Consider the following 12,736-nt stretch of genomic DNA (forward strand, 5'->3'; position numbering starts at 1 on the left):
TTGAAGAGATTTGGGACAGGTCCGACCTGTCAGATCCGACGCAGCAGATACGTTCAGTCTCGTCCGAACATTCTCATATTCAATCCACACATGTGTTGGATATTAGGGGTACCGGACAATCGCAATGTTTAAGCTGGCTGACTTTGAAGTGCTCGATCAAATGGTATTTTCAGTCCGGGCGGTATGAGGGCTATCCACCCGAAACTTTCAGGAGAGAAATTCCTTTTTTCGTAAGAAAGAAAACTGGTCATCATGTGGAGATCCCTCCGGCTCTCCGCCCCCCCCCCCCCCCCCCAACCCCCCTTGGATCCGAGGGCAACGCGCATCGCCATGTGACAGCTCGCTGGCGCGTGCATCACACAAGTGTGCGGGTGTTGGGTGGCCGCCACACGCTCGTCGCGTGCCCGGCACCGCCCCCCGCCCCCCCCCCCCCCCCCCCCCCGCGGGCGCCCTCCTCACCGCCGGCCCCAGCGTATCAAGATCCACCGAGGCTGTAGGGCAAGCCAAGACTGCGTCTTCAGATGTGAATTGATTCAGGTATGGTTCTCTTTGTCGGCTACCGATGGCTTTCTAGGGCTGGTTATGCTCAGGGTTAAGGTGGTGCGAATTATGGAGACGAGAGCTGATTATCAGGTGGTGCGAATTATGGAGACGGGAGCTGATTATCTTTGTGTGTGGTTTGAGATTCACTGGGGAGGTATGAGCCTAGCTTAGCACCAACAGCCCGAGATGATTTTTAACTGTTTCTTGTAGGGGCTATCTCGTGTAGCTTTTGTTGTTGGAATGATCAAGTTGATATGTGGAGTCTGTAACTCTGTATACCGGATTCTTAGAGACCATAGAGTTAATAGGATTTAATTGGTTTTATGATTGATTTTATCAGCGGTTGATGGTTTGAAAATGTTTTTATAAGGTAGAAACATAAATTGTAAAGAACATTTCTAGGTCCCAATATACCCAATGCCAGATCGCTGCCAAGAAAGGGGCAGGTAGGTTATTGAAGTGATTGATAGGATCGTTTCTGTGAAGGTACTCATTGCCATGGAATTACGATTCGAGCAGCCGCCGGCCAGTTCCTCGAATCATGAGGGGGAGAGGAGGATGAGCGGGAGCCTCAATTTCCTCCAACCCTAAGCTGTGGGGTGGCTGGAGATGTGCACGGGATGGAAAGTTTGGGCTTTAGTGGGCCAAACCGGCATCCAAGTTAATTGTTGCGCCCCGATTACTTGGTCTGACAGCCGATAAATCGGTCTGATAGGCCAACTGCCTGAGTGAAAAACGCAGCGAATAGGAAGTTTTCGAACCGGCACCCTCAGAGTACCTATTAACTGGCCGATTAACTTCAAAGCCGGCCGATATTTGGAAGAGTAGTCTCCTGTAAAAAGAATTCTGTAGTTCCATGCATGTGGTCTAAGCTAGGCTCCACTTGTTGCGGTGATACAATGAACTCTTGATTCGTCCCTGGTAGCATTTCCTGTGAAAGCCTGGAATCTGTAAATGGACTGAATTCGGCATTCCTTGCAGTACGTGATTTACGATGCCAGACATTTCTTCTATTACTTGGATTTCAGCTTTATCTCTAGGGTGCTCCAGCAGTCTTTTCTGTTATGCAGAAACCAGAATCTTGGAATGGTGGCTGATGCGCAGAGCTCAGATTCAATGGCTGGCAGGTCAAGTTATGCTGCCGAAAAGCACGTTGACAGGTTGGTCTTTAGTTACTTGTCTTCTTCGATACATTTTCATTTGCTTAGCTACAGGAGTTACCTAGCGTTATAGTTGTAATACATTTTGCTTTGTTGCTTTGGCCAATTAGCCTAGGATGCGCATGATCAAATTTCTTTTATGCTAGATTTTTTCTGTTTTCTAATTGATGAGATGGTGGGGCAGACACATGAATGAACCTGGATGCACTTACCGCAATATTTTTTCGTTATTCACTTGTCATCTTGGGTTGTTGTCCAAGAATAATTCTAAACTCCACCTAACAAGCATAATCTCCTCGTTATATCCATTTGACCAAACCAGCATCAATAACAATAATCTTAGCGAGCATCTTTCCTCATAGGTTTTTTTATAAATAAGTATTTTATAGTTTTTAAGTTGTGACTTAAACTTGCCTTAATTGTGACCAGTCCCCTAGTTCACCTCTTCATGTATTGTATTCTTTTGCTACCATAAATCTGCATGCTGAGTAGTTTTAATGTCAGATTTAGTTGTTTGCTAGCCCTGTAAAAGACTGCAAGTACTTATTACTGCTACCTGATGGCCGAGGAGCTCATCTGCTCCAATAGACTGCTATTTCACCTGATTATTTTCAGTCTTTTGCATTTGCATCCATGTCGGTGCTTCCAGTTATTTTGGATTCTGTTCTCCGAATTGACTCAGGCTTTGCTTTAAAAGAAAAAGATGTCATCATTTAAAAAGCATGAATGGAGTCATCCAAGAGATTAGCGTTTCCTATACATGCGAACATAAACCAGAAGAAGACTCCTAGAATTGAAGATTATTTAGGACACAAGATTCTGCAGTTCGACGCCTGCTCTTTTATCTTGTGATCGGCCGTATGGATGCTGGGAGCAGTACTTACCATATAGACTTGCAGTTAGGCAGTCATTTTCAATGACTTAAGTTGATCATATCTGTAAAATTTGCACCTTCATATTATTCTAAACCTAGGCGTGGTCCATTATTTCACTTCTTAATTTCCTCTAATACTCCACCTCTCCTTTGGTATACACTTTTCTCTTATTCTGATGATTTGTGTGCTGCAGGTGTCTTGACAAAAGAGCCCAGGAAAAGGCTCCAAAGAAAAATCATAAAGCTGAACGAGAGAAACTTAAACGTGACCAGTTGAATGACCTTTTTGTTGAGCTCAGCAGTATGCTAGGTTAGTACGATGCGTCATTAATCAATGACCATTTTTAGCTGATTTAATCTTCCCTTTTGGGAAAAATACCAGTTAAGTTATTGGACATGGATTACATCATTCTGTTCCCTCAACTTGGACTCATATGCCTCTTTAATTACTTAATGACAACTGGGAACCAATACACTCATCTCATTATTAGGTTATATGTTTGGTAGTGTTCATGTGTATCTGATGTGCAGTACGTGTTCACAATTCATAGTATTGATGCCACGACGGGAAGAGCATATGTTGATTCCTGTATTCAATTGTCTGCTATTGCTGTTGCTGTTGCTGTTGCATCTTGCTGTTTTTATTTTGGGTGAAACTCATCTCATTGTTCAGTACTCCATCCGTTCACAAATATAAGATGTTTTGGATATTTCAATATGGACTACATAAGGACTCAAAGGAGTGAACAAACACACTAAAATGCATCTTTATGCATCCGAATTAGAAAAAAGTGAGAACATCTTATAATAATGAATGGAGGGAGTATTTTATATATCCTGGCAATCCTTTCTAGGATTCTAAAAGTCTACATGTGCCCCATTTTGTAAAAATTGCTAAATATTCCCATGTGAAAGGCTGGCTTCCTGCTTTCTTCCAAGCTCACTTTTGAGTGGTCCACCACATGTTGTCCCAAGAACAAAGTTCTGAAGGGGAAAGTTGTCATCAGCTTGTTCGTTAGCCCATATAGAAGGTTGCTATTAGATATTATGAAAATACCTGAAATCATTATTTGTATTTCCCTTTTTTTGTTCACCGCATTATTGCACACGCTGAATAAATCATGCCAAGATGGATAACCTTTTGTATGTAATTATCCTTTGGCGTCAATCATCCAAAAGTATTGCCATGGGACTGTAGAGTTCTGCATGCTTATTGTTATTGCTTGTAGAGGTCATTGTACTCAATGTTACTTTTTCTGATAAACATAGTCCTGCTATTACAGATCATGATCGACAAAATAGGGGAAAAGCTACAGTATTGGGTGATGCTGCACGAGTACTGCGAGATTTAACTACTCAAGTTGAATCTCTTAGAAAGGAGCAATCTACTCTTCTAACTGAGCGCCAATATGTGAGTTCTGAAATATTAAGTGCTTATATACTTGCCTTCCAGAAACTGTGCATATACTTGTGCTCAAAATTTAAACATTTTCCATGTTCCATAGATTATTGTGTTTTTGAACAACAGGGACAATTTATAGATCTAACTACAAAGGGGGGCAAAAGGGTTCAATGAAGATCTTCCAAACACAAACATGCCTTAGATGATAACTGTTTTCCTTCTTCACTATAAGGATGAACGTCTAGCTAGCGTGCATTTATCTTCTAAAGTTCATGAAGTATCTGTTGTACTTGTAAGCAATGCCTTTACTTGAATTAACTCACATATAAATAAATTCCCATTAACGTCTCTCCTTTCCAGCTTGTGGTTGCTGCCTGCGTAATTTATCAAATGATATAGTTGTTTCAGGTTATTTGCTTCATTACCTTCAAGGTTAAGCCCAAGTTACACTTATTAACAGGTCGGTTCAGAGAAGACCGAGCTGCAAGATGAGAATACTACACTCAGAGCCCAGGTAATAGAACTACAGAACGAGCTTCGTGCAAGGATCGGAAACAGTAGCCTGAATCTAAGCAGCCTTGTGGTGTCACATCCAATAGGGAGCAGCTGCACTACTAATTTAGCAACCCACCCAACGCCGCATGATACATGGAGCAATGTTTCTAATTTAAGCACCATGAGCATGGTGGCCCCAACCAACACACCATCTCCACTGCAGAATCAGCAGCATCACTCTGTTGCTTCTGGTCAGGTTGCATTACGGCCTCAGGAGCTCCAGCTCTTCCCGGGGACATCAGCATCATCGGACCGAGAATGTTCCCGGCATAGAAGCAACCCAGCTACTTCGAGCCTTGCGGATTCCTTGCCTGGACAGCTTCGCCTCAGCCTTCCACCAACATCCCAAGAAGAAAGCAGCGGGGGCGGTGGCGCACCGGGAAATAGAAAAGAACGAAAAACCAGTTAGCCAGTTGACGGGTTACAACAAATCAGTTCTTGGTGATAACAGCTCTCTTGTAAATACCAACAAGCTACTCACCTTACTGGTCCAAACCTACTAGTTGCTCTATATGTTTAAAATAACTTTACAATTCTGTTTTGATACAATTTTGCAGCAGGCTAATCAGATTTGTAATCTAGAACTCACTAGTCTGTGACATGTTTTCGTCAAGGTTTTCAACTGTAATAAGAACAAACACAACTGGACTGGGCAAGTGCGCCCCGGCGACACCGCCAGACGTGTCCTCGGACAGTGTCGAACGACACCTCATTTGTCCTCTTGGACAACCACACCCTTCATATCCAAACCCTAAAATACATCGTGTAGAACAAATTCACCGCCAATTCAACAATGCAACCAAGCAAAATAAACCACAATTCAACACATGCCAAAAGAAAGTACGACAATTCATAGGTAGGCAATACAAGAATAGTCCACGTTGATGTGGACCACCTCCTTGTCCGCAGTTTCCCGCTCACGCTGCTTCCTTCGCCCCCTTGTCCGCAGCTTCCTGCTCACGTTGCTTCGTTCGCCCCTTCCTCAGACGACATTCTTCGCCTTGCAACTAACCCTACGGATGGGAGCCCCACAGACTCCATCAAGGCATCATGCATGCTGGCGGTGGGGGACAGGGTACTCGGAGATGTTATCTACGAGGGCAGCGGCATGAACAGGACCAAGGGCGGAGGTTAGTGAAGGCTCAACGGTAGGAAATGGAGGACGGACACGGGAAGAGGGCATTCAATTTGGTGGACTAGGTACCACGTGACATATGTGGTGAGCAATTCAAACTAGTCCATTTTTTTTTGGTGGACTAGGTCAGTTTCGAGGGATTTTGGGTGTGGCCGGTTTGTCGGATCTGATATGACAGACGCGTCCGGGCCTCCCCATATCAGCTCCAGACATGGACTGGGTTTGAAAGGTGCCGGACAACCGGATGTATAGTGCCGGTTTGAGGTGTGCAGTTGGGTCGCATTTTCGTGATGGTTCACTAAACCTGGTTGTCCATCCGGACGTTTGCGGACGATACGAAGGTCTGGTTGCAGATGCTCTAAGATGCTCTAAGTGCACAATATTAGAGATAGAATTGTTTAGTTGATGCAACTTTGAAGTTATGATGCCTGCTATCATGCCAGTTTCCAGAAACTGTTTCTGTCGATAGCTGCACTCCCCAGGCGTTGTTATTCAAGATTTGAGTAATTCTATACACAAATTGTTATACGACAATAATATATACTAGTTGGAATGGGAACAATGGTGGTGAAAACGACCATGAGAATGCGAATTCTGAGTGCCATAACAACATTCTTGAATCTGTGACGGGCAGAAAATGGTACGTAGATCTTTGTGTCGAATATTTCCTACCATCTCATCTCGAAAAAATGGAAAAGAAGTGTTCATCCTACACGACGTAATCAAAAAGGAATACACGTGCTGATCTCACTGCTACACTCGAGAGAAACTCACAAGAAGTTGAAATAAACACACGCTGATCTCCTGAGTTGCAGTGCATCAGCTCAGCTCATCTCACTCACCATTATATTTCACACCTCAGAAGAAGTTGCCTTCTTCTCTTGGGAGCTCTTGTCGCTGTCGGCGGTCCAGTAGCGCTTGACGGCGTAGAGCACCTTCTCTCGGATGTGCGGGCTGTCCTCGTGGTTCGCCATCATCGTCTTCCACCGCATCCCCGTCGCCACCTTGTCCACCCGTAGCAGGACGTCGATGTCATCCCGGAGGATCACCGTGCCCTCGGGGCGCAAAATCCGGTCCATCTCCAGCAGGATGTCCTCCATCTTGCACCTGATCCACCCACCCACCCACCCATCAGCTAGCTTGTCAGGGATGTACGTACATTACAATTGCCAGCAGTTAAGATTTCTTTGAGTGGCTCACTCACTTGTCCCTGTAGAGGCTGAATACTCCATTGGCATGGATGAGGTCATAGGTTCTTGGGTAGGTAGAGAATGCTTCACACCTGAAGAAGAAGAAGAAGATGAAGAAGACAAATCAACAACCTCTCTTCGCATCATTATGTTCATGCATCGATTGATGCAGAGGCCGGGGTCATCCTCCTTCTCAAAAATTAAAATAAAATAATAAATCTTGTAAACCAAGGCAAGCAAAACTAGCTTACCAGTCATGGTAGATGCCGATGAGACCCCTCTCATAGATGACGCCGAGGGTGGAGAGCTCGGCGGTGGTGGGCACCACGTTCATCACCCAGGACATGGGGGAGAAGATCGCCGCCGCAAAGCCGCCCACGCCGGCGTTCATGTCCATGATGTTCCGGTACCGCTTGGTGTCGAGCTTGTAGTTGACCTTCCTGTATGCCTTCACATGCCTCTCCCACCGTCGCTTCTCCTCCTCGTACGACTCCGCGGTGAAGCCCTGGACGGCGCCGGAACTTATCCGCGGCGGGACGGCCTTCAGCCGTTCCGGGAACGGCTGCAGTTCTCCTCCGGCGGCAGTGGTGGACGGCGTGATGCACGTCTCCATGTTCTTGTACCTGTTGTGCAGGCCCAACTCAACATCTTTCAGTTCCGTCCGTGTACCGCGGGAAACGACGTGACGTTTTGAAGCCATTAATTTGACTCAAAGTCTGACGGCCAATCTTGATCGATATTGATCTCACCAGACGTCGTCGGGATTGGCCGGGTCGCAGGCCCGGACCTCCGGCGGCATGGCCGGGCACGCTGCCGTGTCCGTCCGCTTCCGCCACACGCCAATCTCGTCCATCTCGGTGACCTTCTCCCAGCAGAGCATCTGCGCGTACTCCTCAATCCTCTTCTGCTCGCCGGCCAGGTCCTCCTCCGCGCGCTCCCACTTCCTGTGATTCGCCTTCCAGTTGATCGGCGGGCCGGAGAGCACCCAATACCCGCCCGGCCGGAGCACCCGGTCCACCTCCATCATGTACATCCCCCCTGCATCAAATCTTCCTTCCTTTTATATATATACCAAATCATGACAATGGCAATGACATGCGTGTCGATCGCGTCGAGTGCTAGCTCACCGTTGCCGGACCACGGGATGAGGCACCGGGAGCAGTGCGCCATGTCAAAGGATCTTGGAGGGAATGGGAGCTTGACGGAGCCGAGGACGCCGATGAAGGCCGGCACGCCGCGCTCCAGCGCGAACTGCACCTGCGCCTCGTGCGAGTCGCGCGGTGCGAACGACATGGCCATCACGCCACGGGAGTCCAGGTACGCGCCGAGACTCGCCACCTGCACCCACATGGACGTAAACGAGATCAATGAATGATAGTGCGCGAATGGACCATGTATCAGAAGAAAACGTGATTAATGGCTTACGCCGCAGCCGGTGTCGAGGACGGTGCGGACGGAGCCGTCGGCGAAGGGGACGATGGAGGCGAGCTGGTCGATGTACTTGTCGGCGCCGTGGGGGAACTGGGTGCCGCCGCCGGGAAAACGGAATACGGCGCCCTCGTACTGGACCCAGTTCTGGACGGCCTTCTCAACGGTGAGGCTCTTGTACGGCGCGTTGGCGTAAGGGACGTAGTCGCGGCTCTTGGGCCACGGGAACGGCGTCACGTACCCAGGCGGCGCCGGCACGAGGCACCGCAGCCGCTCGCCGTCCGACGGGCAGTGCCGCTCCCGATACACCATGTTCTTGCGCGGGAATTTCATGGCGCGATCCTGGTCGTGGCACGGAGTGTGGTCCGCGAGCGCTGCCGTGCACGGCGGCGGCGGCTCGCCGCCAAGGCCGGACGTCGTCGCGTTGGCCAGGCCGCCGGTGTGGTGCGTCTCGAAGCTGAGCCCCGCGGCAGAGGCGCCCGAGCAGGCCGTCTGCCGGGTCACCGCCACCGCGATGCGGTCACCCTTGCCGTAGCCGCTGCGCTGCCACGCGCCGAGCACGTAGAAGAAGCAGCACAGCAGGACGGCGATCACCATGCCCAGCGGGCTCCGCGCCTTGTACTCGCCAGAGTTGCCCTTGATGGCCATGGATGGATGGATCGATCAAGGCCTACAACAGAACAAGAACAAATGCATCAACGAAAGGAACAAGAATTGAACACACAAGAATAATTAATGATTAATTTGTTAATGCCATGCATGGACCTTGATCACGGTATGATCAGACCGAAGTGGATTGATCAATACGGCTTGATGAATTAGGACACCGCTGTTGCATCTGATCGATCTCTGTTGAGGAAAACGCGCGCGGGAGAAGAGGAGAATCGGTACATAGGTACCGGCTGTGGTTACCGTGTGTTTGTTGAGAAGGCTCAACAAGAAGGGAGGAAGAAGCGGATCTTGGAATCTGGGTATGGAGTATGGAGATACGAGATGACAACACCTTATTTCTGCCGTAGCAGATCAGGTGAAAGTGATGCCCTAAAATACATTACAACTGCGCTTTTGCATTATTTGTTCCAGCTGCGTTTTTGACACAAAGTGATGTGTCTTGTTGTCCTGTGTGGTTCCCGATGCCAAAAAATTTGTGGCCGTTGCGCAGCACTTGTTGTATATTTGCAGCACTTGGGACAAAAATTTGGGCTGCCCTAATTCTTTTTGCAGCACTACATGCAGATACATCAACTGCTGGAGCACATTTTTGGTCAATGCCCCCCCTATTATCCATTACATTATGGGATGGAGATAGAGAAATCTAGGAGCATGCAGCTTAAGGTAAAGTTCCTCGCAGAAATAAAAAACTTAAGGCAAAGTTAAACAAATATTGGACTCAACTATATACCAGCGCCACATATCTATGGGGGCTCAATTCTCTTCTATCCACAATGCATCCATGAGATGACATAAGTAAGATTCCTTTAAATGCTTTAAAATTATAATAAAACTACCTCTCAAATCAGATTGATGATCCGCTTTCACCATTCGGTTTGTTGCGGTGGGATCTTCAAAACTAGATCATGTGTTAACATGTTTTTGTCAACTTTTTATTTCATTTGTACTTGACAGATTGTGTGCACCTACTTGCCAGGTAATAAACCACTTGATAGCCAGTAAAACTAACTTAGTTGTCAGATTACCGAATATCAATCTATTTATTTAGGATAGTAAAACCGAGCCTAACCCCAGCCCTCCCAGGACCTCCACGTTTCTGGCCATCCATTTTTGTGACTGGGACATTTTAGGTCGTCATATCTGCTATTCTAAAGGGATGCTACTCCAAAGGAAAAAAAAATCTGAGGTCTTTTGCTAACTTGGCCTTTTCTTCTAGCCCAGTTGGCTAGAAAGGCCGGGCTCTGTTGGTTGCTGCGAGAGAGATGGGGTCCTTTGGCCGCTGCGAGACCAATCTACGCGAGGGGCGACAGGGATTCGTCCGCTGCTTTGAGAGAGAGGGGATTTAGGAAGGACTGTCGTTGAGAGAGAGAGAGAGAGAGAGAGAGAGAGAGAGAGAGAGAGAGAGAGAGAGAGAGAGGATGTGATGGGTCCATCGGTGTGTGAGGGGTAGAGGAGATGACCAAGCCGCCTCAGACCAACGTCATGGCTGCTCGTTCCAGGGAAACTGCTCCAGCGAAGCTATGCTGCACCGACACCGCCACCACCGCTCGAGGTTAACGCCTCCCTGCATACCCCCTCCTGATCTCTCTTCTCTCGTGACACATGTAGAGCAAGCCCAAGTGGTCGTGGTGGCAGTAGGTCCTATGAAATACTTGCGGCTGGAATCGCTCCCAAATGTTTCTTTCATCCCAGTAGCCCATTCATCGTGACAAGGATGACCGCTCTGTCGTGGTTGCCACGATAGAACCCGCGCCAGAGTTCCAAGTGGTGCTGGAGAGGGTCGATCTTCACCATCATGTCGGCTTCTGGTGCCAGGATAGTCAAGAAGGCAAGTATCTCCTTGTAGGAATGAAGTATGTCTACTAGGGGGGGGGGGGGGGGGTGAATGGGAGTTTAAAAATTTCTTTGGAAATCTCAAAACTCTCGGAACCCAGCAGCGGAACAAATGAAAAACAAACTACAGCGAGCTAAAACTAAGTACCGAATGGAAACAAAACATGCATCGAGACGAAACACATGAAGGAAAACATGTCGAATGTAAACATGGGTAGATGAGATAACCAGTGGTGCTCGATGGCGACGGGATATTTGTTCGACCAGTTCACCCTTCTACACAAGGACTATATCTGGTTGGAGGGGTTGTGACTTAACCGGAAGATAAACTCTCTTCACCCTATTCTCCTCAACAATTGGTTCGTCAACCAATGCCGATTAATCGTGGTAGATACTTGAGGCGATCTCCAAACCTTCACAGACTTCTTCTTCAAGAACCACAATCACTCTTGGTTCCTGAAGAAACTGACACCTAACCGTCTAGGGAGTTTGCAGCTCTGAAGAGCAATAGGAGGAGCGTACTGGACTTAGATTCGAGTGATGTTGAACCACTATCTAATTCTTCGGCTCTAGGGGTTTTCTCTTGGTGGATTGTAAACTCAAATCGCCCAGAGAGGGGGTTGCTCAACAATCTTCTCAGTATCAAATGGAGCAGCCACCGGACAAAGACGAAGCGGGGTGGCTATTTATAACCGCAACCTTCCCTCGTGGGAAATGACCATTTTGGACACGCGGTCCATCCAATGGCCAACCGACACATTTCACAACGGTTGGATTGGGAGCAACGGTAACATTACTTGAGGAATAAGTTGTTGGAAATATGCCCTAGAGGCAATAATAAATTGATTATTATTATATTTCCTTGTTCATGATAATTGTTTATTATCCATGCTAGAATTGTGTTAATAGGAAACTCAGATACATGTGTGGATACATAGACAACACCATGTCCCTAGTAAGCCTCTAGTTGACTAGCTCGTTAATCAATAGATGGTTACGGTTTCCTGACCATGGACATTGGATGTCGTTGATAACGGGATCACATCATTAGGAGAATGATGTGATGGACAAGACTCAATCCTCAGCCTAGCACAAGATCATGTAGTTCGTATGCTAAAGCTTTTCTAATGTCAAGTATCATTTCATTAGACCATGAGATTGTGCAACTCCCGGATACCGTAGGAGTGCTTTGGGTGTGCCAAACGTCACAACGTAACTGGGTGGCTATAAAGGTACACTACGGGTATCTCTGAAAGTGTCTGTTGGGTTGGCACGAATCGAGATTGGGATTTTGTCACTCCGTGTAAACGGAGAGGTATCTCTGGGCCCACTCGGTAGGACATCATCATAATGTGCACAATGTGACCAAGGGGTTGATCACGGGATGATGTGTTACGGAACGAGTAAAGAGACTTGCCGGTAACGAGATTGAACAAGGTATCGGTATACCGACGATCGAATCTCGGGCAAGTACCATACCGCTAGACAAAGGGAATTGTATACGGGATCGATTGAGTCCTTGACATCGTGGTTCATCCGATGAGATCATCGTGGAACATGTGGGAGCCAACATGGGTATCCAGATCCCGCTGTTGGTTATTGACCGGAGAACATCTCGGTCATGACTACATGTCTCCCGAACCCGTAGGGTCTACACACTTAAGGTTCGATGACGCTAGGGTTATAAAGGAAGTTTGTATGTGGTTACCGAATGTTGTTCGGAGTCCCGGATGAGATCCCGGACGTCACGAGGAGTTCCGGAATGGTCCGGAGGTAAAGATTTATATATAGGAAGTCCTGTTTCGGCCATCGGGACAAGTTTCGGGGTCATCGGTATTGTACCGGGACCACCGGAAGGGTCCCGGGGGCCCACCGGGTGGGGCCACCTGCCCCGGGGGGCCACATGGGCTGTAGGGGGTGCGCCTTGGCCTACATGGGCCAAGG

The 12,736-nt window shown here is 47.7% G+C and overlaps 2 protein-coding genes across 5 annotated transcripts; one reads left to right on the forward strand and one right to left on the reverse strand.

The window, feature by feature from the left end:
* The first annotated feature begins 317 nt into the window (after positions 1-317).
* On the forward strand, positions 318-5,111 carry LOC123091589 (transcription factor BHLH062). Of its 4 annotated transcripts, none has more exons than XM_044513156.1 (6): positions 318-537; positions 1,614-1,703; positions 2,772-2,887; positions 3,861-3,988; positions 4,440-4,493; positions 4,731-5,111. In XM_044513156.1, exons 2-6 carry the CDS (start codon positions 1,630-1,632, stop codon positions 4,941-4,943), a joined length of 585 nt encoding a protein of 194 aa, XP_044369091.1. In that variant the 5' UTR covers positions 318-537; positions 1,614-1,629; the 3' UTR covers positions 4,944-5,111. The 4 variants fall into 4 exon arrangements, with proteins under 4 accessions (XP_044369091.1, XP_044369092.1, XP_044369089.1 ...); XM_044513157.1 differs by having other exon boundaries at positions 321-537; positions 4,579-4,871; XM_044513154.1 differs by having other exon boundaries at positions 394-537; positions 4,440-5,111.
* Positions 5,112-6,224: 1,113 nt separating this feature from the next.
* On the reverse strand, positions 6,225-9,380 carry LOC123094665 (probable methyltransferase PMT2). Its single transcript, XM_044516621.1, has 7 exons — positions 9,053-9,380; positions 8,285-8,957; positions 7,987-8,197; positions 7,609-7,897; positions 7,111-7,482; positions 6,874-6,951; positions 6,225-6,776 (listed from the first exon to the last, which is right to left on the reverse strand). The coding sequence occupies exons 2-7, from the start codon at positions 8,933-8,935 to the stop codon at positions 6,521-6,523; spliced, it is 1,857 nt and encodes a 618-aa protein (XP_044372556.1). The 5' UTR covers positions 8,936-8,957; positions 9,053-9,380; the 3' UTR covers positions 6,225-6,520.
* Between the last annotated feature and the right edge of the window lie 3,356 nt (positions 9,381-12,736).

This window comes from Triticum aestivum, chromosome 4B (genome assembly GCF_018294505.1).
Source record: "Triticum aestivum cultivar Chinese Spring chromosome 4B, IWGSC CS RefSeq v2.1, whole genome shotgun sequence".
NCBI lineage: Eukaryota > Viridiplantae > Streptophyta > Magnoliopsida > Poales > Poaceae > Triticum > Triticum aestivum.

What these genes read in the sequence shown, in the direction of transcription:
- LOC123094665 (XM_044516621.1), bottom strand. Translation starts at nt 8,935, where the DNA reads ATGGCCATCAAGGGCAACTCTGGCGAGTACAAGGCGCGGAGCCCGCTG. An exon ending in GCCAATCCCGACGACGTCTG is followed by an intron (nt 7,483 to 7,608) that starts GTGAGATCAATA and finishes CCTGCACAACAG; the next exon opens with GTACAAGAACATGGAGACGT. An exon ending in TTCAGCCTCTACAGGGACAA is followed by an intron (nt 6,777 to 6,873) that starts GTGAGTGAGCCA and finishes TGGGTGGATCAG; the next exon opens with GTGCAAGATGGAGGACATCC.
- LOC123091589 (XM_044513154.1), top strand. Translation starts at nt 1,630, where the DNA reads ATGGTGGCTGATGCGCAGAGCTCAGATTCAATGGCTGGCAGGTCAAGT. An exon ending in GCCGAAAAGCACGTTGACAG is followed by an intron (nt 1,704 to 2,771) that starts GTTGGTCTTTAG and finishes TGTGTGCTGCAG; the next exon opens with GTGTCTTGACAAAAGAGCCC. An exon ending in TTCTAACTGAGCGCCAATAT is followed by an intron (nt 3,989 to 4,439) that starts GTGAGTTCTGAA and finishes ACTTATTAACAG; the next exon opens with GTCGGTTCAGAGAAGACCGA.